This window comes from Ostrinia furnacalis, unplaced genomic scaffold (genome assembly GCF_004193835.3).
Source record: "Ostrinia furnacalis isolate ACB-3 unplaced genomic scaffold, ASM419383v2 OfSCF4062, whole genome shotgun sequence".
Taxonomy (NCBI): domain Eukaryota; kingdom Metazoa; phylum Arthropoda; class Insecta; order Lepidoptera; family Crambidae; genus Ostrinia; species Ostrinia furnacalis.
In genome coordinates this window covers 27,822-54,528 of record NW_021134301.1, presented here as the reverse complement: position 1 = coordinate 54,528, position 26,707 = coordinate 27,822, and the positions used below count along the sequence as shown (strand labels likewise).

At 40.7% G+C, this 26,707-nt stretch overlaps 2 protein-coding genes across 4 annotated transcripts; one reads left to right on the top strand and one right to left on the bottom strand.

The window, feature by feature from the left end:
- The first annotated feature begins 1,281 nt into the window (after window positions 1–1,281).
- LOC114358638 (ester hydrolase C11orf54 homolog) lies at window positions 1,282–14,724 on the top strand. 3 transcript variants are annotated; one of them, XM_028312655.1, is made up of 9 exons: window positions 1,282–1,362; window positions 1,711–1,913; window positions 2,416–2,495; window positions 2,928–3,026; window positions 5,116–5,291; window positions 9,228–9,407; window positions 9,936–10,032; window positions 10,443–10,609; window positions 12,230–14,724. In XM_028312655.1, exons 3-9 carry the CDS (start codon window positions 2,417–2,419, stop codon window positions 12,401–12,403), a joined length of 972 nt encoding a protein of 323 aa, XP_028168456.1. In that variant the 5' UTR covers window positions 1,282–1,362; window positions 1,711–1,913; window position 2,416; the 3' UTR covers window positions 12,404–14,724. The 3 variants fall into 3 exon arrangements, with proteins under 3 accessions (XP_028168456.1, XP_028168457.1, XP_028168455.1); XM_028312656.1 differs by lacking the exon at window positions 1,711–1,913 and having other exon boundaries at window positions 1,283–1,362; XM_028312654.1 differs by lacking the exon at window positions 1,282–1,362 and having other exon boundaries at window positions 1,908–2,086.
- On the bottom strand, window positions 13,611–25,297 carry LOC114358637 (E3 ubiquitin-protein ligase RNF34). The gene is made up of 8 exons (XM_028312653.1): window positions 24,795–25,297; window positions 21,829–21,999; window positions 21,141–21,221; window positions 20,564–20,725; window positions 19,763–20,056; window positions 18,620–18,808; window positions 17,423–17,607; window positions 13,611–15,870 (listed from the first exon to the last, which is right to left on the bottom strand). The coding sequence occupies exons 1-7, from the start codon at window positions 25,060–25,062 to the stop codon at window positions 17,432–17,434; spliced, it is 1,341 nt and encodes a 446-aa protein (XP_028168454.1). The 5' UTR covers window positions 25,063–25,297; the 3' UTR covers window positions 13,611–15,870; window positions 17,423–17,431.
- Window positions 25,298–26,707: the final 1,410 nt, after the last annotated feature.

Sequence of the window (26,707 nt, the reverse complement as noted above, 5' to 3'; positions counted from 1 at the left end):
GCTGGCTGTGGCATCTTGTACACTGCGATGATAAAGGCTGTTACGTTTCTTTATTATGTGCTGTTAATCATTTCTGTTAGAGCGATCCTCTCGTAGTCATCGAATTTCTAAGTAATCTTAGAACAAAGGTCATCATCACACGTAAACTGATCGCTACCAACTTTTCCTATCTCTCGTTAAGTGTGACAATCTTTGATAACGATTTGCGGCAGCTGGTTACATAGGCCTTACGTAATATGAAAGCCAAATAAAGTATCAACTGTTAATTGTGCTGTGCATTACTTCTAATTATGTCGTTAAGTTCAACTTCAGAGCTCAGCTGATGTGATTCTGTTCCAAGTTTACGCAAGTGTTGAGTTTTAAAATGAGAACAAATGAAGCAGTTCTATCATTAAAATGTAACTATACTGTTGTTGCATGTGGTGCTCTAGCTAGATGGTTTTGACTGGTGTGGTAAGGTGGTGGACGTGTGTACAATAGATTTTTTATTTACACTTAACACAATAGGTTAATTTTGTTTTCTTCTTAGTCAACTCCAAAGTCTGTTTAGAGCTAAGCTGAAGTTGTTGTTTTTCATTTTCTTTAGTAAATATTTATTTATTTATGCTAGCTAATTTCGTTGCTAATGTTAAATGCTGTAATGAACAGATTCGAACGAATAGCAATAAACGTGTACCTTCGAGGTTGTTTATTTTATTTCCATTATTAAATGAGTCGTGCAGTAGGCACGGATAAGAAAAGTATCTTGATGTGACGGAAATTTTTATACGTAATTTATCAGAACAAAGTTCTCAATAGTGCCGAGTATAAATCTGTAATGTGTCTAACCGGTCAATTACATAAAGTAGCTTATAAAAAAGAAGAATACCAAACATATTTATTTTTACTCTTCAATTTGGTAAAAAAAATTTACAGTGTGGAATACACAAGCAATACGCGTTCGGATACAAACATTGTTGCGCATGTCTACACTAATATTATAAAGAGGAAAGCTTTGTTTGTTTGGTTGTAATGAATAGGCTCAAAAACTACTGGACCGTTTTTAAAAATTCTTTCAACATTCGAAAGCTACAATATCCAGGAGTAACATAGGCTAAATTTTATTTTTGGAAAAAATAGGGTCCAGGGGTCCCCGCGCGCAATGCCGCGGGCGGAAAGCTAGTCAATAATAAAAGCGAGTTAATAATGAGTTTGTGCACTGTGGTACCGCCGAGACGTAGACCGTAAAAATATTCGGAAAGAGGGTAGATCGAAATACCTGCCAATAAACACCCACCCGCATTAAATTTACTTCAGTTCATTTCATCATTCGTGATTGTGCGTGCAGCGGAGCTGATTTATCGGAATCCCCTCTGCAAAGAGGTAATCTTCATAATAATATTGTTATTAACATTTACCTACTTATATTCGTACCTATTTTGTGATCATGATACTCGTAGCTTAACAGTTTCAAGAAAATGGTGGTCACACTTGAGTAGTGTTTGTCGTATTTATACCTATTCGTAGCTCTAAGAAGGCACCGGCCTATTTATCACCAGAACTCAATGAGGTCAGTAATATCCTAGTAGGTAACTGAGTTTGTAAAGGATTAAATGCGGAACAATGTAGATACTTTATGAAAATTAGTTTGAATAAACTATTTTTTTACACTAACTTGGCCTACCGGATATATTTCTATTATACATTTTATAGCGGTAACCTTGCTCCTAGTGTAATTAAGTGGCTTCGAATCGAGTGATAGAACACTTGAAGATAACCGCGCAACCACTGCGCGCGATAACCGCCGAGAGTGCTGCGATCACAACAGCGCGCGCGCAGGTCACAGTCGTGACCGCGGACAAGGCCCGGACAACTCGTTTGCCGAACCCGTCAGCTGATTTCGGCCATTCGCATCGCATATCACACAACATAACGTACGTATCACCAATTAGGGCTTGTTAACCGTTACAGGTTATGTCTTATTGTTGACTAGCTCAAAGTCATTAGAGTAGAAAATGCGTCACCGTCCCATATTGTCATTGAGCGCCATCGCGAGCTACATTGTAGTGGCCGTGAATGCGGCGGCCTTGCCGGCCGACACCACGAGGTGAGTGAAAGTGCGACCGCCTGGGGTGTTATTTTTAAAGCAGTTTATTCGCATGCTAAAAATGTTTGTAGATTTAAAGTACCTTCAGTTATAATATTATTTAATGAACATTATTTTTATGGGCATGACAATTTAATCAATGTAAATATTTAACTGCAGAAAAGGTAACTATAAACCAAATACTGAAACTGACATAAATCCTACGTAAATTTTGCATTGAAAAGTTGTTAAAAGTGCAGAATTCTCACCTACCTTCATTAACTTGTAATATTGTTTGTACGTTGTTGGACTACCTTCTTATGTTTGTAATATTGCATCTTGTGTTTTAGTATGGCGTCGCTGGACTACTCGCAGCTTCCGATCACGGAAAAGCCTCTCTTCACTCCGCCTGTTGAGGAAGTCGTAGATGGTGAGTTACAATAACAAAACAAAACACGATTAATCAATTTGATTGACAATAAGTCTTTAAATAAAATAATTAGTGGACACTTATCACCAAAATATTGTTTCACTGTATTGCACTAGCATACAAGAAGTGGAAAACTCGAGTCAACCAAATTACTATTATAGATGGACTTTTTTTAAATCAAATCACACTTTGTTAATATTTTATTGCGGAGTTAAAATAAGTGAGACAGTAGGTATTTTACCGTAACATTAATAAATTACATGATTTACCTTGTTCGGATGCAATGGTAAGCTACCTGCAGTAGATAGTAAAACTTGTATTACCTGTTAATCTATTGCTATTTTTATTCCTATTTTATGGAGGTAACTGTATTTTTGAATGGCATAGTTTATTTCGTTAAAGCCGAAAACTGAGAAAGCTGAATGTTTGCAGTCCTCTCCCGCGGGCTGAAATCCAATTTCGCGACGGTGGAGGTGTCGGCGGCGCCGTGCCCCGACCTCACGCAGCCGCCTTTCTTCCTCACCTCGCCTGGTAAGTTGCATGCACGTCACAAGCAAGACACATTACATTTTTATAATCGTGCATTTTGCATAACAATTTAAAGTTAATCTATACCACGTCTATACTTACTTAAAAAAGTTTTTTGTTGTTTCACACTAAACAAAAATTCAAAACATGACGTTTCACATTCCCGCCAAGAAGTTTTGTTTATTTTTTTCTTCCAATCATGGATGGCTTTGTGCGGTTATCACATAGAGCCAGTGTCAAGCAAATAATGATAAAGTAACATAAATAAGGTACAAATAATGATAATATGAATGATAGATGACATCCCAGCTTTTCCCTAGAATTCAGTAGAGAAAGATTTTACTGAGAACTCGAGAGTTGGAAGTATTTTTTATTAAAAATTACGCTTAATTTTCCCGTCAAGAAGTCGGATTATTCGAACTCAATAACAATATTTAACTAGGTAGTCATATGATATAATACTAAGTATAAATAAATATAAATACTTTTACCCTTTTTAAAAATAAATACAAAAACTTGATATTGGCAAATGCGCAAGCCGCGTGAGCAAAAAAAAAAGTGCAAACCGCACGCACGAAGCCTTAAACAAAAAAAAAAACATTATTTTGCCGCCATTGCAGGTTGCAGGTAGATTTATTTATTTTTACGTACATTTTTGTGTCTTTCATTATTAAACCTTTGGGGCGTTGCATGAGTGTAGTATAAAGTGGTGTATAAAATTGCTTATTGCACTTAACTTAGATATTATTGCACTCTTGTGTTAGTTCAAGTGAAGACAGTGAAGTTTAAGTGGTCTTGATAGAGTGAATCAGGGAGTTCCATAATGGCCGCCCAGGTATTGTTATCATTTTATTTAATTTACATTAATATTGAGTAGCTCTGCCCGCGACTTCGTACGTGTGAAAATAGGTAGTTTGAATAATATTTCCCGTTTTTGCAACATTTTTCTTTACTGCTTAAATAATTTTAACTTCTCACTAACGTTTCTATTGGAGCGCGTTTATATGTGTTTGCAGAATACTTTGCTGTGATTAGATAATGGAATATGGAGTTATATAAATGTAAACAAAGAAAGCAATGTATACCTACTTAAACTTTGTAGAATGTCAAGAATATTTTAATAATAATAATTTTATTTATTCAGATTACTAGATTCATTTTAGAATATTTCTTTTTCTCATTAAAACCATACATACAGTCACTTGCATTGTCAAAGCAACTGTCCAGTCCAGTGACTTGATGTTATTGTTTTTGCATTGAGAGTTAAAGCAGGCCTGGCTCACTCCGCGTGGTACATCCGATAATTACCTACAGCGAAGCGCCCCGCCGGCGGGTATTATATCAGTCGAGTGTCACGCGCTCGCCCGACAGGACGCTGGCTTGCGTTTTAGTATGATTATAATTCTATGATCGAAGTATTATTTAAAAATGGACATAAAGAGAAAGAAATATTGTGCGGCGTTCGGGTGTTTAAATTCGAAAAGAAATTACCGGATTTATCTTTTTTTTTTCGCTTCCCAAAGATGCTGAAAGGTATGTTGGCCATGTAGGTAATCAATAATAAAATTCTTAGGATAGTATAGGATTCTTTTTTTTCTGTAATAGTATGTTTAATTTATCTGTCTTATGTTAAAATAGGTAGGTATGAATGAAGACATTGTAATAGAACAAGTTTTTTTAATCCTAATTAGGTATATTTGAAATGTTATTTTTACGTACCTACATACGTACCTCATTACAAATAAGTAGATTAATTATTTTTTCACTAGACAGCAACCCTAACAGCGTAAGAAGAGTTCAGAGGCACGCGATAGAAAGAGATAAAACTTGTAGGTGAATAAAATTGTAGGTACGTAGTGCTGTGCGAGCTGAATTCCACTGTATCGCGTCGCAGCAAGACTCGCATTTATTTAAATCGTCGTGCGGAGTAATCCTTCTGTACCTGTACTATTACTTATTCTGTGGTTAAAGCCACGTAGGCATTAACGATTTTTATTGTTTTTTTTAACTATTTAGCGGTTTATCGATGCGGTGGGGCTGTTTACATTTATAAAATTCCTTGAAAGTATTTGCATTAAATTACTGTGAAAAGGTTTGACTGGCAACGAGAAGCTGGTGGAGATCGGCGGACCGCCGTACCTGGTGCCGCGCGTGCAGCGCGACAAGCTGTACGACCTGGCGGCGCTGCTGCGGCACCTGCGGCGGGACCCCGCGCTGCTGGCCGGCGCCGGCGCCGGGCCCTGGCCGCACATCGACGTCAACTGCGAGGTAAGCACCTACAAGATGGCTCCGCCTGTTTTCATTGCTCATCTAAATCTATCTATCTATATGTTACAGGAAATGTATGAATTCTAGGAATTGTATACTATTCCTAGGAAATGTATACAATTCCGAAGCTATTTAGGAAATGTATAAAATATTGCTTCAGAGATTTTTTAATACGCACATATCCTAGGACATGTATACTTTTCCTAGGAATTTTATAGAATTCCAATATTGTATTAGGAAATGTATAAAACTAAGCGGCACAAGCGCGGTCGTGTGATCGGGTGCCCCTCAGTACGCCTAAAATTTCATTTAGCCAAACCACATTGGCCGATAGGTACTTTTAACTCACAACTATTATTTTTTAGCCTGACAGTTGTTTTCGCACTATTATACTTTGGCCGAAAAAAATACTTGCCTATTGGCATACCTTTATTTCGGCATCACGCATATTACGCTGAAGTATTGGAAAACCCTAATTTTAACATCTCTTTTATTAAACTATTATTGGCATGAAGGTTTTAGTACTCCTGGAAGGTGGATAACTAAGTCTCAGTTAGGTTAGGTTAGACTTGCGACCTTACACATACACAGCTGCCGCGGCGTGGTAGCGCCATTTATGTTTCGGAGAAAAAAAAGAAATCTTAATTACCTACATTTCCGATTGCTGTTTAGGAAATGTGTAAATTTCCTAGGAAATGTGTCTAATATAATTTACATCACACATTTCCGGGTGATTTTAGGACTTGTACACAATTCCTAGGAATTGTATACAATGACGGATTTCATACATTTCCTGTAACATACAGGGTGTCCCAAAAACAATGGATAACCCTGTAACCATCGATAGGCCTCGCCATGGTCTCCCTAACGTCCAATTTTGACCCCAGTAAAAATATCACCGTTTTCAAGATTTTTAAGTTTTTGTGCATTTTTAGAAAATTGCCACCTGCGATTACTTTTTCTCATGCCATTTCTACAAATGAGGATACTTTTCAATCTAGTTTTTTTCCTTATCACAAGGGATAGTTGGGCTATCAAAAGAAAAGATTAAAGTTCAACAAACTAGTTTAAAAGTATGAAAATTTTAAGAAATTGCAGAGAAGAAGGAAAAATTAATTCATTGTCTTGCACTTTTGATCAGCCATCGTGTAAAAAAAATGTAGGAAGACCATCGTGCCCATTACCTTAAAAACTTCCTTGGTTAATTGAGATTCTAAAAAGGTATCACAAGCCTATGTATTCTGTATTATTTTTATCTTATGGCTACTTGAATAGCAACTAGTATGAAAACTGCAAAAATGAGTTTTTCTCGTAATAGTTAAACTAGGACTGCATAGTGGCATTAAATACAAATGGATAATTTTTAGCGTAGGAATTTTAATAAAGCAACATTTTATCATCATCATCATCATCATTTCAGCCATAGGACGTCCACTGCTGAACATAGGCCTGTACCCCAATGATTTTCATAATGACCGCTTGGTAGCGGCCTGCATCCAGCACCTTCCTGCTTACCTTTATGAGGCCGTCGGTCCACTTTGTAGGTGAACGTCCTACGATGCGCTTTCCGGTAAGTAGCCTCCACTTTAACCCTGCTGCCTCAGTTCTGCAAACTACTGTGTCCTGCCCATTGCCACTTCAGCTTGCTGATCCGTCGAGCTATGTCAGCGACTTTAGTTCGTTTACGGATATCCTAATTTCTGATACGATTTCGTAAAGAAACCCGAGCATAGCCCCTTCCATAGCACGCTGGCCCAAAAATCCACGTTTCCGAGCCGTGTATTATCACGGGTATCTGTCTATAGGCACATTTATAAGGTTTAAAACAAAAATTAAGTAATCACAAAAACGCAGAACGGACGGCCAATGGGGCAACAGGGTTAAAGTGGAGGCTACGTACCGGAAAGCGCATCGTAGGACGTCCACCTACAAAGTGGACCGACGACCTCATAAAGGTAAGCAGGAAGGTGCTGGATGCAGGCCGCTACCAAGCGGTCATTATGAAAATCATTGGGGTACAGGCCTATGTTCAGCAGTGGACGTCCTATGGCTGAAATGATGATGATGATGATGATGATAAAACGTTGCTTTATTAAAATTCCTACGCTAAAAATTATCCATTTGTATTTAATGCCACTATGCAGTCCTAGTTTAACTATTACGAGAAAAACTCATTTTTGCAGTTTTCATACTAGTTGCTATTCATGTAGCCATAAGATAAAAATAATACAGAATACATAGGCTTGTGATACCTTTTTAAAATCTCAATTAACCAAGGAAGTTTTTAAGGTAATGGGCACGATGGTCTTCATACATTTTTTTTACACGATGGCTGATCAAAAGTTCAAGACAATGAATTAATTTTTCCTTCTTCTCTGCAATTTCTTAAAATTTTCATACTTTTAAACTAGTTTGTTTAACTTTAATATTTTCTTTTGATAGCCCAACTATCCCTTGTGATAAGGAAAAAAACTAGATTGAAAAGTATCCTCATTTGTAGAAATGGCATGAGAAAAAGTAATCGCAGGTGGCAATTTTCTAAAAATGCACAAAAACTTAAAAATCTTGAAAACGGTGATATTTTTACGGGGGTCAAAATTGGACGTTAGGGAGACCATGGCGAGGCCTATCGATGGTTACAGGGTTATCCATTGTTTTTGGGACACCCTGTATATAAATAAAAATGAATTGATGTTCGTTAGTAGGTACTCGAGAACGGCTGGGCCGATTGAGCTGATTTTGGTTTTTAAATGTTTGTCGTAGTCCAGGGTAGGTCTAAACGGTGAGCAAATACGCGCGCGATATTGTTTTTCTGTGACAGACAAAATTCCACGCGGGCGAAGCCGCGGGCGGAAAGCTAGTATAATATAAAATGAGAAACTGACTGACTGACATATCAACGCACAGCCTAAACGGCTAAACTTAGACACTTGAAATTTGGAAGGGACGTAGCTTGGGTACCGTAGAAGTGCACTAAGAAAGGAATTCCCGAAATTCCCTCGGGAACGGGAATTAGCGGGAAAATCCTTTTGTATAAAAAATCTAAACCGCTTAAGTTAGACGCTTGAAATTTGGCATGCAGGTACCTTAGTAAACTTGAAAGCTTAGTTACAACAGGATATTGCAAAATTCCCATGGGAACGGGAGTTAGCGGGAAAAAACATTTGTATGAAAAAATTTAAACTGCGTAAGATAGATGAAGGGGGTAAAACGGGATCCACGCGTACGAAATTGCGGGCGGCCGCTAGTTTATTATCACCGAGAATTTCAGTCGACAGCCATCTATCTACTCTGTAGCATGTAGCATGTTGCCAGCAGGCTCAGCAGCATTTGAGTGTCGTGGATGTAGATTGAAAGTGGCATATCTAACCGGGCCAGTTCAGACTTTTTATTCACATTGCTTAATTAATATTTCCATCTTGCTTTACACGATGTTATGTCATTGTATAGTGTTTATTATGCTTAAATGTTTGTTAACTAAACAAAAGAGGTTATCGCTTTATCAGTGACACAAATTACATAAAGATGTTCCCATTAAAATTGTATTTATGTGATCATGTTTGCGTCGCTATACCTACTTTATTTTCTAACAAAAGAATATTGAAAGTAACATTGTTTGTGTTAGATAAAGTATGCATTTACCTGTTCCATTTTAAATTAATTCCCGCCCCTGCGCTGCTTCGCATAGGTATGGTTTTTAACCTTCCTCTTGAATCACTCTTTAGTAGTTTTAAAGATCTAAGCATACATAGGGACAGACAGACAGGAAAGCGACTTTGTTTATAATATGTACTTAGTGACTGGGTATATTTTAATTTACATTAATCTTGTAAGGTATGTAACTTGTATTGATTAAAATTATCCAAACATTATTTCGCAAGCTTAACCAAAAATAACTACCACCTCTTGCATTTACGTATGATTTGATGGTTCCAGGGCATAATAAACCTGAGCGTGCGCAACGGTACTGTAGAACAGGGCACGCGAATCGTGTCGGTGGAGCCGGTGGGCGCGCCCAAGGGCCAGAGCGGCTACCTGCAGCGCCGGCTGCCGGCCAGTGAGACCAGGACTGCGTTGCTCGGCAACTACCTTCTTAGCGACGGTCTCCCCGGACAGGTTAGATCAGAGGTTCCCAAACTTATTTAGTCTACTGCCCACTTTGAGAATAAATTATTTTTTAGCGCCCCCCATTTTTGTAGTCAAGAGTCGAGCTCAGTCGATGTCTAAGAGTCCTCCTAGTAGATGACGCCTCCCAAGCCTCTACACAACGTCCCGATTTTTTTTTCTGGTTCTCTTACCGCCCCCTTTTAAGCCTGCAGCGCCCACAAGGCGTTATCGCCCACTTTGGGAAAGACTGGGTTAGATCTAGGGGTTTTTTTATAACAAATAGTCCAGTCAATGAATGCTTTAATCACGGTGTAGAGGGAAATGCTTGGAACAAACTTTTTGGCTTAGTACCTTTGTTTGAACTAGTTAGGAGGTGAACATATCAAAAGTCCCCGCTCTTAAGCCGGCGGGGAGAGGGGGGTTTGAAGGTCCCATTTTTAGGTTAAGATATCGAATATCGAGATTTTGTCTCAGGTACAGTCAAACTCTAATCCTAAGTCTGAAAATAAAATACATAACAATGTCTTCATTATACAGGTGATCAAGGTTGTCGCCAAAAAGCGAATTGGAGAAGCCAATTTCATCACGTCGATAAGAGAAACTTTGAAGAAGCACTATGGTGATAAAGTCGTGGGTAAGTTTTTTCATATTTGTTTCTTTTTTTAGGCTTTTCACAACAATTATTTATGAAACTAAAAGGCTAGCATGTATGTAAGTAGTTTGTTAGGCTCTTGAGTAGCAAATGTAATCTACTATGCTATCTGGATTGTAATATACTAGTTTCTGTTTACTTTTTGTAGCAATTAGGTAATCTGGTATGCTTAATCTGAAAGTGTATCTGCGATTTCTTCTATCGGTAAACAAGGTGGACCGACGACCTTATAAAGGTAGCAGGAAGGCGCTGGATTAAGACCGCTACCAACCGGGCGATGTGTAAGTCATTGAGGGGAGGCCTATGTTCAGGAGTGGACGTCCTATGGCTGAGATGATGACAAAGTGTATCTGTGATTCCTTTATTTCAACCGAGCCTTATCCTCGTTGCAGGGCTGGGAGGTACGTTCGTGCTGCGCGCGGGCAAGGTGAAGCACCACGTGATGCCGGACTTCTCGCGCGCGGCGCTGTGCTCCGACGCCGACGTGGACGCCTGGCTGCACTACTTCGACATGCGCGCGCCGATTGTACATGTCGGCACGCTCGTCACCGGCGACCTGGTGCGTATGCGCAAGCTTCTTTTGGATGCTGAGAAGGGCTTAAGCTTTCGATTGCTGTAGTTAGGAATGTTAAGATAGCACTAAGGCCCAGAACACACGGTGATACGCAACTGCAACTTCTAGTTACTTTTGAGTTGCATCTAAGTTTCTGCCATAGATTCCGTTGAGACCACACATGACGCAATCAGTGTGACCAGTTTAAACCGGTTTGAAACTGGTCGCGTCATGTGTGGTCTCTCAACGGACGTTATGACAGAAACTTAGATGCAACTCAAAAGTAACTAGAAGTTGCAGTTTTGTTGCAATTGCGTTTCACCGTGTATTATGGGCCTAAGGCTAAGCGCGCATAGATGACTTTTATCACCGTGACAGTATATTTTTCCATAGATAAGACAGTACTAGTACGCTCTCTTTTTCTTTTTATAAGAGTGTAAAAGAGAAATATACAGGGTGTTTCTTGTAAGGTGTCAAGCCGAAGGCAGGTGATAGGTGAGGACTAGACCTATCGATTTCACCCCCATGTATGTTCTACGATTTTTCATAGTTTAGAAGTTATCGTTAATTTTGTGATTTTTTCAAATTGTATGACCCAGTAGGCTTTAAATTTTTTTATCTTTTTTTTGGGTCGCCTTTTCTCAGATTTCTTTTTTTTTACAGATTCCCTATTAATTGCAGATTTTTGAAAAAAATAATCAACTTCCTATCTTTGATGCAAGATACAAAATTTTTCCTAGAAACATAAAAAATATGCTTTTAGCGGAACATTCTAAAATTTTCAACTTAAAGGTTTGAAAAAAAAAAGAACTTCCATAGGTCCAAAATAATTTTAAAAACTGCGCAGTTTTCTGAACTTTCATAATAACACAAAAAAACATGTACTTAATAGGCCATTATTTTCTGTAATCGCTCCACTCAAGTGGTTAGTCCTAAGAAAGTCAAAAACATGTAACGGAATCTCCGACTTACCACTTTAGTGGAGCGATTACAGAAAATAATGGCCTATTAAGTACATGTTTTTTTGTGTTATTATGAAAGTTTAGAAAACTGCGCAGTTTTTAAATTTATTTTGGACCTATGGAAATTCTTTTTTTTTCTCATACATTTCAGTTGAAAATTTTAGAATGTTCTGCTAAAAGCATATTTTTTATGTTTCTAGCAAAAATTTTGTATCTTGCACCAAAGATAGGAAGGTGATTATTTCTTTCAAATATCTGCAACTAATAGGGAATCTGTCAAAAAAAAAGAAATCTGAGAAAAGTCAACCCAAAAAAAAGATAAAAAAAAACTAAGCCACTAGGTCATAAAATTTGAAAAAAATCACAAAATTAACGATAACTTCTAAACTACGAAAAATCGTAGAACATACATGGGGGTGAAATCGATAGATCTAGTCCTCACCTATCACCTGCCTTAGGCTTGACACCTTACAAGAAACACCCTGTATAATGTCACGGTGATAAGTCACCCGTGCGCGCATAGCCTTGACTTGCGTTAGCCTTTAGATCATAGTTAGGCTGGTTATATAGGAGTCACGCTTACGCCCACGCGGTTGGCCAGCGTCGCGGGCCACACTTAGTAGTTATCTGCCTGGAGCTATTTACACCACGCTCGAACCCCTAGGGCCTGGACCTGCGCGTGCAGCACTTCCACGGGTTCAGCGAGCACGGCGACGGCGGCCACTACCACTACGACGTGACGCCCGACGCCGCGCACTACGAGGCCTACTTCGTGCTGGCGCGCGCCGTCGTGCGCGTGGACCCGCCCGCCGACACGCACTCCATGGGCCGCGACTGACGCCTGACTGAACTGGCCACCTCCGCTCGTCGACTGCTCCTCCATCAATCAATTTATGACCGAAGCGTGCCGGCCTTTTGAATTAAACTGATATTTTTTTCTCAGACTGCTCCAAAGGTACGTAAGCGATCCACGAGTTCCTGATCAAAATACGAGCCATAAGGCTGGTTTTAGTGTCACGCGGACCGTCCGGTGCGGACCCGGTGCTAGGGACCGGTTCCTCCGGACTGCATTACTTTAAAACGCTCCCTAGAAGTTCATACAGAATGGCCGTGCGGAGCGATCCGTACTGACAGTCCGCGTGACACTAAAACCAGCCTAAGAAATGAAACGCACATTACAGTGTAACGATTTTATTTATTTTGTTCATTCGTACGATAATGGAATAAAATAATTTTAATTACAAAAAATATGGCTTCTATTTACAATATCCGATGGGGGAATTGTTGCGGACTTTTTTTCGGAGCATTGCGGCTACCTCTTTGCCATTTATTTACTGTCGCACACGCCAGCGCAGCGTTCACATCTCGCTGCGAGAAGATTCGACCGAACCAGTGTGTAGCCAGCGAGCGCGATGGCGATCAGATGTCGTGTATGAATTTGTAGCGATGAGTTCACATCTATGCCCGCGCAGTGATCGCCATCACATACATATGGTTTGGCCGAAGCTTTAGAAGGATGGATAGACGCGAAAACGGCCCAAAGTTAGCTTCGCTGGTACGGATGCGATACGGTTTGAAATAAATTTTATGGAGATATAAATACTGTGATATTATAATCACGTGAAATACATAGTCTGTACGCGCAAGAGTATCTCTTCGAAGGGAGAGGTGCGTATTTAAATAGCATAATTTTATTTGAGCTCTTAGCGTGAAATTCCTGCGGGTACAGAAGGTACTACATACATTAATTTAAACATGCACCTTTTATATTATTACATAGGGGGGGAGAAAGTGAACCTATGTAATTCCTTAATAATTTTATAAAACAGCTCATTTTCTGTGTAAAGTAAGGAACTACATAGCTTCATATTCAATTTGTCTTCGCATAAATTAATTTCTTGCACCATAAAATACTAATAATAGAAAAGACATTACAACTTTAAAATCACAAAAAGGAGTAAAATATGTATTTTATCGAAAATCATCATAAAATATGTATCAATAGAGGATTTTCAAACGCAAATAATCAGTAATCAATATACATAATAAATCTTAAATTACATGAGACACCTAAGTGATACAAAAATAAAGTATTACACAGCCCGTGTTGTTGCTAGCAATCTACGAGTAAGGTTTGAGACTAACCGAGACGTCGGTGGCCGGCAGATTACTGGCGCTTTAGTGAAAGATTCAAAGCTTTGCTAGTCGCCTCCCTCACTGAAGTGCCAATAAAAAGTTGGACACAAGTCTTCATAATTCTATCACTTACTTTTTTTTTTTGCTTTATCTTAAGCTTTTAATTCTTTCACAGTCGTAAACATACAATGATAAACAATTTTGAATTAATAAAAAGAGAATTCCAAAATATGCATTACTAATGATAAAATATGATATGTAAAAATAATTATGTAGAGATTTTGCGACTTATAAATTAATATAATAAAGCGTTTTGAGTGCAATAATACATAGACGTTAAGGAAAATAATTTTAAGCTCAAGGTTTTTTTACATCACTAATAATAATTATGGTTACGCATTTTTTGTATTTGTCGCTAAATGACCTTTACGCGAATAAGGATACGCGCGTCCCCTTTCGAACACGCAGGAACGATTCCGATTGTGTTATGTACTATTACAGTTCAGACCTAATATGAGTAACATGCATATTTCGGGAATATTGCGAAAATTCCCGAATAATGGGATTTTTATTGTAACATGTTGCACATGTCCAAAACTAGAAAGCCTACTATGAAGGAACTGCGCGTTGTAAGTATTGAATCGGAGAAGAGCAACACCCCGATCGACAATTTTTTGATGTTTGTTTACTCTCACTCGCACTTGTATACGAAAGTGAAGGAGAGCAAATTTTTTTACACTTCAGAAGCAAAAATTTAGTGCGTTGTAGTCGGCAAGACGCATTTGTGTAGCTTTAACGCCTCGTATGCCTGCTGAGCATTGATCGACAAGACACAATGGCATTCGCATTGTTGTCCGGAATCTCAGCATACTAAGTATAAATTACGAGTCGCTTAATAGTTAAGTAATTAAGCACTTTTTAATATTCAGAATTTTAGACGATAAATCAGTTAATAAATAGAAAACATTATTGTAGCGACTCGGGGGAATTTTTGCGTACATGGTGTGTTTCACCGCAACGTTTTTCAATAAATAACATCGGGAATTATAAAAATTTAAAAATATGATATTTACAAACTCAGTTCTGTACTTTTGGCATAGAATCTATCTAAATTGGGTCGACCTATACAGTATTGTCCGAGGGTAAGCGTTATAAGTCTTAAGTAAGGAGAACAGGCCGCCACACGAGTCGCAGGGGACTGCCGATGTGTTGGCTGGAAGTAACGATACAACGCTCGCGCTCAACTAAAGCGGTGGACGGCTGATACATGTATACTAGCTAACATGTAGGTGGTTCTGCTAAAACTATTTGGGAAACTGATTTACTACTTAAAAACATTCAATACTAAGAGGTATTTGTGGCAGTTCGGCACAAACTCCAATAAACTACGGACAAGCTATTGTAGGAACCGAAGACAAAGAACTCATTTTCAATGAGGACTACCGTGTTTGAGTTTACTGGTTGGCGCCACTGGTGAGTGACAGGATTATAGTCGCTGGTGGCCAACCGGTGAACGCAAATACGGTAGCCCTCATCATATTCATAGCCAGTGTTACGTGAATCTTTGATTAACGATAAACAATACAAATTAATATTTCCGTCATGTTTTTCTTATTTGCACAGATGCGTTACGGACAATAAATTAAGTGGGAACTCCAATAAGATTAAATTATTTTAGGTCACATGAGATTTCATCTCAATCTGAGTGGAATCAGAGTTCAAAGTATATTAAATAAATAAATGAATTCTATAGAATTCTCTATGTGTATGTCGAAAAAGGTCGACCGTGGAACTGGCCTGCAACTGTGCAAATACACGTAAAAATCATGAAGGGATGGGTTATTACACATTTTTCTTTAGTTTACTAAGCTCCATAAATTGTTGTAGTGAATTCGTCCAGCTCTCAAGACCTCAAGAGTATCAGTGGCAGTTGAGGCAACCGGCTTGCTGTTATATTTCAGCGGTAAACTCGAGAACTGTCGACGAAAACTACCATCCCTGACCGCGTCCTTTCGTGACCTTTCCCTTTATCCCATACATTTTTTTAGGATTCGAAGAACCTGGCAAATCACCGTCCTGATGGATGATGTATGGTGCCAGGCGGGCAGGCAGTCGGCTGCTCGGCGCAGGCTCATTACGACGTGCAGCGGGAATCTTGAGAGCTGGCGACTGAAAGAAGAAACACGATCATCATTCATTTGTCAGTCGAGCACTCAGAAGATAACTAACCGTGGGTGCGTGCGCTTTATTCCATATACAGGCGTTCTTTCTATGAAAAGTATAATGAACAGTGAGGTCTTGTTTGGAAGTAAAAATCGGAGCTAAATTTCGAAATTTGTTTTTAACTAAATTCTTACTAAAGACATTATGGTATTATATCTTACGGTAGACACCGTATAACTGAGTCAGCGCCTGAGGTACGGGAGCGACTCGGGACATATAAGAACAACGACAATACAAGTCTGAAGCATATCTGAAGTCTCGCTGACGTTTGAAATCACAAAAACTCTTCCGTGCCGTTCCCATACTCAGGCCTCCCTACTGGGTATTTTAGATACTTGCCAGGACCTCGCGATCGAGGGGGCTCCCGTATGCTCGACCCTTAAGTACTCAGGGCCCCCCTAGCGGATTAAAGCCGGCCCTGCCCATACCTCGGGCCCCAACTAGTGATGTACAAGGCTCGAGGCTTCCGAGTCCTTTTGCCGAGAGCTCAGAGTCGTTTACAGGGCTCGCCTCGTTTGTATGAAGCTCGACGACTCAGAAGTCTTTTTTAGAGTTCGAGCCTTTTTCGGGGCTCGCCTCGTTTGGATGAGCTTGGAGTCTTTCGCAGAGCTCGAGCCTTTTTGAAAGCCCAGTTAACTTTTGTGTTAAGATCGTTCTAAACTGCAGAAATTCTGATACCTACAATAAAATACATATTTGAAAAACGTTTTTCACAAAAGGACACAAATCAAATAATGACTAGGTACAGTCTCGGAATGAAAAGGTTCGTCACCTTAGTGTCGGTTTTCGCTTGCACTAGGTACTGTGAGAGTCAAACCTGCCAACATAACAGCAAGAAACAGTGCTGCTAACATTTAAATAAATAATATGACGTTTGCTAACAAATAAGGTTTTGCTTGTTTATTTTTCTATCCCATCAGTGCAATGTTACAAACTGTAGTTTTTTTTATTTAATAGATATGGCAGGTTGAACCAACAAGAAGGTTTTAGTTTATCAATCATTTATTCAATAATAATCTTCTTGACAAGTTAAATCGTCAAACAACTTTGATCTAAATAATTTTGAACTTTACTGACGAACAGTTAAAGATTATTTTCTCTAACTCGAGATTATTCTTTAACATAGTTTCAAAAGGTATTATGTGCTCGCGATTCGTTGAAGGAATCAATTTGAAAACTGACGAACCTTTTCATTCCGTGACTGTACATACGATTAGAATTATAACTTCGTAACAAAATAAAAGTAAATTTTAAGAATCTTGTAATAAAAATCAATGTAGGTGATGTTTTTCTATTTTTTTCGAAGGTTTGAGCTCTTTTGAAGGTTCGAGCTCTTTAGAAGGCTCGAGCTCTTTTAAAGCCTCGAGGCACGACTCAGAGAGCTCGCACCGAGTCTTGCCATTCCGCCTCGAGGCTTCAAAAATAGGACTCGACGCCTCGAGTCTTGTACATCACTAGCCCCAACTCGGTCGTAACAGGGAGGTTCGTGCTGACCCACCTGTGCGGCTCAGGAGCGGAAGAAGCGCACGGCGCGCACGACGTACTGGCGGCAGATGGGGCACTCGGCCAGGCGCGCGGCGCACGGCGTGCAGGCCGCGATGTGCCCGCACTCCAGCAGCACGCACTCCAGCGGCGCCGACATGCAGATCTTGCAGCACTCCTCCAGCGGCAGGTTGTCGATCTCTGCAACACGCCAAGCAGCACGTTGGATACTTCTATTTTGAGGGTTCAACATCGGCGTATCCAGGTTTCTTTTTCAGGAGGGCGTAACATGCCATTAGTACTATCAACTAAAGTCCGGTCGCCGAGCACGTAGAATTTCGTCCATTGACCCCAAGCTATCCATCCTTATCGCTCGCACGTAATTATATTATTATAGTCTGGTCTCTGAGCACGTAGAAATTTGTCCAATGACCCCAAGCTACCCATCCTTATCGCTCGCGTGTAATTATATTGCTGTCGCAACTGTGCAACGGGCGCCCGCAGTGAGTGTGCGAGCGCGACAGCAACATAATTACGCGCGGGCGACCAGGATGGGTAGCTAGGGGTCATTGGACAAAATTCTACGTGCTCACGGACCAGACTATAGCAAATCGGGTTTTTCATAATTTTGATACGGAGGTAAACGTTCAGATAGGCGTTGGGACAGAAAGTTATCGAGTGGCGACCGCGAGCCGGAAGACGTAGTGTGGGCAGGCCTCCCTCTAGGTGGACCGACGATCTGGCGAGGGTCGCGGGAGGAGCCTGGATGCGGGCAGCGCAGGACCGGTCGTTATGGAAATCTTCGGGGGAGGCCTTCGTCCAGCTGTGGACGTCATTTGGCTGAATCGAAAGGTTCAGAGACCTGGAGTTATATAAATGAGTAAAATCTATGAGTCGCCGATCAGTGGCGGCGTAGCATGACTTGGTACCCGGGGCGATCACTTTTGCGATTGCTCGGGGCTATGGCACCCCAGAATGGTCAGATCTGGTGGTCCCAGGGTTTTTGGGTTACCGATTCGAAGATGAAAGATGTACGAATCAGCTGTAATGATACCGATCGCTTTGTCATGTAGATGCGCCAGTGATTACTAATCGGCGCGACTTTTGTCAGCCCCTGATGCTTGGCACCCGGGGCGGACCGCCCCCACCGCTCCCCCCTTACGCCGCTACTGTCGCCGATCCATATCCGGCTCGAAGGATCACTACCACGCACCGTCCTTGTAGGCGGCGTGGTCGCGCCACAGCAGCTGCGCGCGCTGCAGTAGGTCGGCGCGCTCGAGGCAGCCGGTGTAGGCCACGCGGTTGCGCGCCAGCAGCTCCTTCAGCTGGCGCACGCTCAGCGCCTCCAGCTCCGCCGCCGACCGCAGCGCGCCCAGCGACACGCGCCGCGGCGTCGCCGGCTCTGCAACCACGGGCACGTCACGACCGGGCCGGGCCATGGCTCGTTGGACCATTGTGACTAGGCATGGGTCGTACTTGCTAAATCGAGGACCAAGGCGCCCTTGTACCCTAAAGTATAAAAACCAGAGCCAAATACCAGGTATTTACATACTTTCAAGTATTTTTTGAATCGTTTGAAAATGGACGCTATATGCTATAAAATAAGGAACACAATCGCAAGTAAACAACCAAATACCTTAAAAACGTTATGTTTTGTGGATTATTCGTTTCGTTTACAAAAACGCGCAACAATAAACTCTACTTGTCAAGAAATAAGCGCGTGAAGAAAGCAAATGCAACTTGTAAGCAATTCATTTTGCGCGGGTCATTAGTTCATAGTCATAATAATGCACTAATGCCCACAGTTTAAGGACTAAATTCGGCTAGCGAACCTAGTGGCGCGGGGTGACGGGGGCTCTCCTGAGACATTTTGACGCCGTCCCCGAGCACTCCCGAGTAAGCCCGAGTCAAGCCGACCTAGCTAGTCCCGGTCGGTCGGTAGAGTCGCGGGGATAAAGTAAAATACTTTGAAAGTATTTTGTTTAATATTGATCTCTAAAACTACTAGGCTAGGGTTTAAATTTAAAAAAAAATACTTTGAAGGTTTCCAAGCGATTGTATTCCTTATTGTAAAGAAATAAGTTTAGTATTGGGACGTATTTATCTTCGTACGGGGCCGAGACGAACTGAGTGCGTCCTGGCGTCGTAAGTAAAAACCCTTGAATATTTGGGGCTGGAACCTGGTTTACGCACTTGAAAGCTGGTTTTAAAACCTGGTCGCGTAAATACGCACCACCTCTAATAGTGACGGTATCGCAAAGCACGCCCGTTTTAATATCTACAATTATGCGGGTAGATGAGCGAATCTGACAACGCTGACTGAGCGTCAGGCTTTTGTAAGGCGAGTGACGCTCACCCGGTGGGCGGTCCATCATGGGCTCGTCCTGCAGGCTGGTGGTGTCGGAGTCGGGCGGCGGGTCGCGGCGCAGCTCCAGCTCGGACGCGGCGCGCTGCGGCGTGGCGCCCGCGCGCTCCGGCTGCAGCCGCCCCGCCCCCGCGCCAGGCCCCGCCCCCGCGCCAAGCCCCGCCCCCTCGCGCGGTCTCTGCGCCGAGGCGCCGGGGGCGTGGACCTCGACGCGCTCAGTCGTCGTCCGGTCCGGCTCGTGCGCAGGCGTGTGCATTTCGTTCTCTGTGATTAGCACCTCTGAATCTGAAATGAGTAAAATAATTAAATTATATTTTCGAAAACAGTTTAATAATAATCAACGTTTGTACTACATATATTGCATAAAAATAAAGATATTTCATCAAATTTTTAAGCTTTTTTAACGAATATAATACCACTAACGTCCACTTAGCGGCAACAGATAATAATAGCCATCATAGTTCATCGGGACTCCGAGAGGCGGCGCTGTCGATTACCTTTAAAACCTATACTAAATCTACCCTAACCTACTAAAGCCTGGTCCGTGAGCACGTAGAATCCCGTCCAATGACCCCAAGCTGCCCATCCTTGTCGCTCGCACACTCACTGCGGGCGCGCGTCGCACAGTCGCGACAGCAATATAATTACGCGCGAGCGATAAGGGTGGGTAGCTTGGGGTCATTGGACGGGATTCTACATGCTCACGGACCAGGCTTTATCTAATCACAATTTTAGCAACCGGTTGCTAAGATTCATAATACGCATGCGGATGTACGATTAAATTGTAGTCACCGTTGGGCAGCGGGTCCGCGGGGCGCGTGACGAACTCCCAGCCGGCGTCGTCCAGGTCCTCGATCTCGAAGCAGTCGGCCGTGTCGCGGCGCGCGCCCGACGAGCCCGACGTGCTGCGCGACACGCCCGGCGGCACCGGCACCTCGATGTCGCGCTCGCCGCCTGGAAATTGAAAACAAAAAGAGATTAATAAAAACCGTTTTTAAACAAATAACGTGTCTTTTATTTACTGGTTATTTTATACATAATCTATCAGGTCATTTAGTCTTCACTGCAGGAGCACGACCCTCTCTAAGTTACCAGAGGCAAATGGAGAATTTGGCCTACACTTTCCACACGATTATTTTATGATTAAAATAGAAAATGCTTTACATATATCACAGTATGAATATCACTGTGTAGTGGCTAAGTTGATATTTATTACTCTAATGCCCGTTTTCACCATCAATCCCTAATTTTTAAGTGAACCCTATGGTAACAATTAACAGGAATTTTGTGGTCACTTAAAAATTAGGGATTGATGGTGAAGACTGGCATTAATGTACTGGCTAGACCTATGGTTTGAATATGAGACTACCTGGAGTAGTAGTGAATCTCTCCCTCGCAGGAGAGGGCGCGGGCGCCGGCTCGTGCGTGTGCGCAGCATTGTAACAATTGCCTGTAAACAAACAGAATAACACTGATACAAGAAAGCTACTTTTTAGCGTGCCATGGAGAGCAGTGCCTGAAGGCACACAGGAATTATAGGTCTATTACAAAAAATCTGTGTGTAGGTAGGACCACAGAATAATAATAAGTACTTCGTACAGAAGATTTTCTTCGCGAAGGTATTTAAAAAAATGTATGCTCAATGTCGTTAACAATATGATGTAATTTAGCTTGTCTCAAGAGTCGAGCACCATTTTGTTGACAAACGTCAGTGATCAGTACTGCGCCGAAGACATAGGGCTGACTTCGGTAAAATGATGTGTGACGTGAGGTGCCAAACTGCGGAAAATGGCGGAGGAAATACATGAATAAGCATGAATTATATTTTGTTTCTAATATTATTCAGGCAGTTAAAAAATATACTGCACAGTATTAATTACACCACCGTTTTTACATATAGTTTATTGTCTTTACAATGAAAATGGGTGAAGAATACGTGCGTGCGTCAATACTCGCTCGTGATTGTCCTGTCGATTAGGTATCTCAGGAGGGGTAGTCGCGCGTGTTTTGTTTTCGATGCAAACTCGCGGAGTTGAACAGGCCTGGTAGGGACTCACTATTAGGTGGCGGTGGCGCGGGCTGCGCGGGCGCGCGCAAGTCGAAGGCGTTGTTGATGAGCTTGGTGAAGTCCTTGAGCGTGCTGAAGGGCCCGGGCGCGCGCGCGCCGCGCCGCCGGTACGCCGCGCTGTTCACGTGGCCCACGCAGAGGCTCACCAGCTCCTCTTTCTCTGGAATATGCAAATATTCATGTCAAAGGTTGCCTTCATTTTTACTTGCAACAACAATGGTTAATGTCACCTTTGCCCAATTAAGTTTTCTCAGATTAGTCTGTAGCAGATCTCAGTCACTACTGGACAGTGTTAATTGGTAACCACACAAAATCTTTTATTTGACAAAGCAGAAAAAGGCCTGTTATCCGCAAAAGGTTTGAGGAGTAAGGCTAGACCATCGACGCAGACCATAGATTTTTAGTTGCCTGATAGTTGTGCCCGATTTTAAATTGTATGAAGAACCGGCCAAATCAAATCGGTGTAATGTGCGCACTTCCATACATGCCCATACTCTTCAACTGCCCAACGAAACTATCGGCCGACGAAAATCGATGGTCTGCGCTTAGGCTTAGGTTTTGGATAGTTAGGTTTAGGAGAGGTGAGTTATGTTTTGGAAAGTTAGGTTTTAATTTTCTGAAAATAGTGTCTCTTTGGGCTTGTCGTATTTAGCTTAATAGACAAGATGATACCTACAATTTTATTCCAAGGAAACTTTTTACACACAAAAGAATTGTGATTCATAAAATCAAACAGGCTAAAACTGCTAGAAATCATGTTTCTTGCCTTAATTTTATAGTAATTATCTTCCTAATGATATTTGTTAGATACACTTTACTCAACAGATAATACTAGGTCATCTTTTTTAGTAACAACAAAACTCCTCCAATATGGCTTGATGATACTACTAATATTAGAAAATGTTGTGAAGTAAAAAAGTGATCTAGTCATACGAGGGCTGCACTAAAAGTATCGGGAATGGAATATTTCCACTGTTCCAGTCATATTAAAATCTATTTAATTGCAAAGTCCAGGGTTTTAAAAATCGTATACCATTTATTTATTTAAAAAAAGATTCTCGGTCGTATCACAAGGTCTTGTCAAACTTGTTTAGTCGTTGAGAAAATGGAATTGACTCGAGAAAATTCAAGAGCGATGATTTATTATGACTTTTGAAGTGGTTTAACACAAAAACAGTGTGTTGACCGGATGATTTCTGCATTTGGTAATGAAGCCCCATCCAAAACCACAATTTATCGCTGGTTTCCTGAATTTCAACGTGGACGTGTCAAGCTCAGTGATGATCCCCGTCAAGGTCGTCCAAAAACTGCAGTCACCTAAGAAAACGTTGATGCTGTGCGTAAGCTGATTGAAGAAGATCGACATGTGATATACCGCGAAATTCAGGCAACTTTAGACATTGGCATGAGTCAAATACAAATAATCTTGCATGAACAATTAGGTGTAAAAAAGTTGTTTTCCCGATGGATACCGCATTCGCTCTGTGAAGAGCAAAAAGCGGCTCGCGTTACTTGGTGCGTCAGAACTCTCGGGAGATTACATGCAGGATCCTCAAATGCTGTATACAACATCGTATCAGGTGACGAATCATGGATATACGCGTACGAACCCGAAACAAAAAACCAGTCACGAGTTTGGGTGTTCGAAAATGAATTAAAGCCAACAAAAATTGTTCGTTCACGGAGTGTTGCAAAAAAAATGGTGGCCACGTTTGTCTCCAAAACCGGCCATGTTGCGACTATTCCTCTTGGGGGACAAAGAACGGTTAATGCAGATTAGTATGCTAGCATTTGTTTGCCACAGGTCGTTTCTGAACTCCGTAAAGAGAACTGCAACCGCCGCATCATCCTCCATCACGACAATGCGAGTTCTCACACCGCGCACTGAACAAAGGAGTTTTTAGAGCAAGAAAACATAGAATTATTAGTCCATCCGCCGTACAGCCTCGACCTAAGCCCTAATGATTTCTATACTTTCCCTTAAATAAAGAATAAATTGCGTGGTCAGAGATTTTCATCACCTGAAGAAGCTGTGGAAGCCTACAAAACGGCCATTTTGGAGACCCAAACTTCCGAATGCAATGGTTGCTTCAATGATTGGTTTCGTGTATGGAAAAATGTGTCAAATTTCGCGGAGAATACTTTAAAAAGCAATAAATACATTTTTAAATAGTAATGTTGTTTCACTTCCTTGATTCCCGAAATTTTCAGTGCCGCCCTCGTATATTGTAGGTATTGACAAATGGTGCAATATTACAAATGCCAATGCAGCTGTAATATGAAATTAGATTGCCGTTATGATATTGCACAATGGATGACACCTGATTGAATTCTGATAATACCTAATTAATGACATCATCAACATCTACTTTACTAGTGAAGTAGGGATATTCCCTTTTATTAATGATTGATTAGATAAAAAATATCTAAATCATATTATTTACAATAAATTATTGTTGTTTGATGTTCTACTTTTCTTGATTTTGGTTTTACAGATTAGTTCGTTTTTAATAAAGCTGTGCATATTAGTTTCTCAAAAGTATTGATAACCTCTTTATTAAAACAAATTTAATTAAACAAATTTATTTTTATGTTGTACAATATTAATACAATAATGTATTTGTGGGTTTCGTTGCTAATATACAGATCTTTAGTTGGCGTCAAACTATTATTAATAGTCTATGGTAGGTAGTCCTAAAATAGGAGGAAGCTAATGAATTTCCTTCTATTTTTATGACATCATAGTTGTTAAATGATAAACATGTTAATGTTTGTCGTCACAAAGACGGTAAAGTTAAAGGGATTATTGGAAAATCAAACTTTTACCAAATTCTTAGCAAAATCTTATCACTGCACTATCAGCACAGTACCAATATTAATCAGATAATCTTCAGACTATTAAAAACTGTTCTAGAAGGTGGTAGATTGTTATAGAGAGTGGAGCACGTGACTCACCAACGCATCCCCTGGTGGAGACGTTCTGCCGCTGCAGGAAGCACTGCAGGTCGCGGACCTTGAGGTGCGCGATGGCCTGGCGCGACAGCGGCCGCGTGGACAGCAGCCTGCAGGCCGCGCACATCACGCCGCCGCCGCGCCGCAGGCAGCCGCTGCAGAAGTACCGTTCACATTCACAACACGCCCGTTTCCGCCTGAATACACTAAATTGTACAGCACAACTCTCGCAAGGCATATTAGTATTGCATCTGTTCTCTCGGGCTTTCATGTAGCATAACAATGCCTACGCCATGCACTTCCCTATCACAAAACCATTTTTCTGAAACACGAAAACTATTGTTTAGTTCACTACTGTTCGAAGCGAGAAGGTCATTTGATGTTTTTTTTGATAAATTATTTACGTAAAAAAATCAAAACAATTATTTGACGTTTGTAGCTGCCATCATGGAAGGAATGTACGTTCCGTTTCAAGCAAATTAAATATTGTACCCACATATTAAAAAATAAATTAAAATTAAAATAACTTAACTATTAAAACTAATTAAAATTGATGGTATTATTGTAATAATGCATCAATTTATGAAGAATTTTATAATAAATAATAGGTTGGGTAATGGAACGTTGACTTCATCTTCTCTTCTTTTTTGATGATGTTGGCAATACACGTCGAGGTCGACTTGATTTGTGCCATTTTCAAGTCTAAAAGTGATACGATTTACAAAGATCAAGTAATGATATAATGAAGGATGATAGATGATACCCCTTCCCACCCTTTGAGTCTCAGTAAAGTGGTGGTGCTTTACTGAGACCTCCTGTGGACAACTTGAGAGAACCAGAAGAATCACGATGCACTGTTTTGCTTCACTTGCCCACACTCATGCACGTTCACGAACACTCAATGGTTAATAATCCACCATTATTACACATTAATAGTCGCCCAAACACGAATTTGAGGATATAAAACAACACCGCTAACATGACGCTTCAGATTCCCGCCAAGAAGTCCACGTTGACTTCTTCTTCTTCAAATCTCTTCAGGCGCTTTTACACTGCGCGGAAATTAGCCAGGTGCAGTGTAAATTCACCATTCAATTTGTAATGACAGCCGTTAAGCCGGGGCCAGACGGGTGTAACGAGTAATGGAATGTCGTGTAATGTAATGGAAATAGATGGGCAGCACTTTACATTAGTAATGCTCGTTTATATGAACTACACTGAGTTGTCCCACCACCAAACAAAGGGTGTGGAAACTTCCATACAACGGTCATCGAAGTGACACTTGCTTCCAAACAGCGACATCGGTGAATAAATTCAAATACTTTTTAACTACCCTAAAACGCTCTAGATGTCGCTGCTCCTGTTTCCTTCATATTTTCATTTTTTTCTTAATTAAAATATATTTGAGAATATTGTTAATTACAATGTGAAAACTTTTTTTAAATGAAATTAATTTGTTTTAATTTAATACTGAACATTGACATTTTTGTTATAATTTACATAATAGAGTAGTAGAAATTACTATTTAACATATGGCAACTTTGTTTTTCCTCCAAAATGGCCGGTGTTGTTTTTGTTATGTTAAATGCATTCTTGTTTTCTTAGCCATCATTTAAGTTTTCTGTGGCCCTATTAAAGTATTGAAGAGTCGTCGAGTCAAATTCAAGTTCATTCCTTCGTACCTGCTGCTGTTCTGGTTCATCGGAGTTTTGTTCGTTCCTTCGTGAATCGCGAAGAAACTTTCTGTTATGTTCACAAGTGATCTGAGTTTTCTCAATGTGCAAATGCTTTTTTAGTGTTGTTGAAAACTTTGCGAAAAGACGCTTTTGGTGTATAATATTATGTGTGTTCATAAATAAAGTAAAATTATTAAATTCAAAAGTTTTTGTTTACTTATTTGCATTTCCATGTGCAAT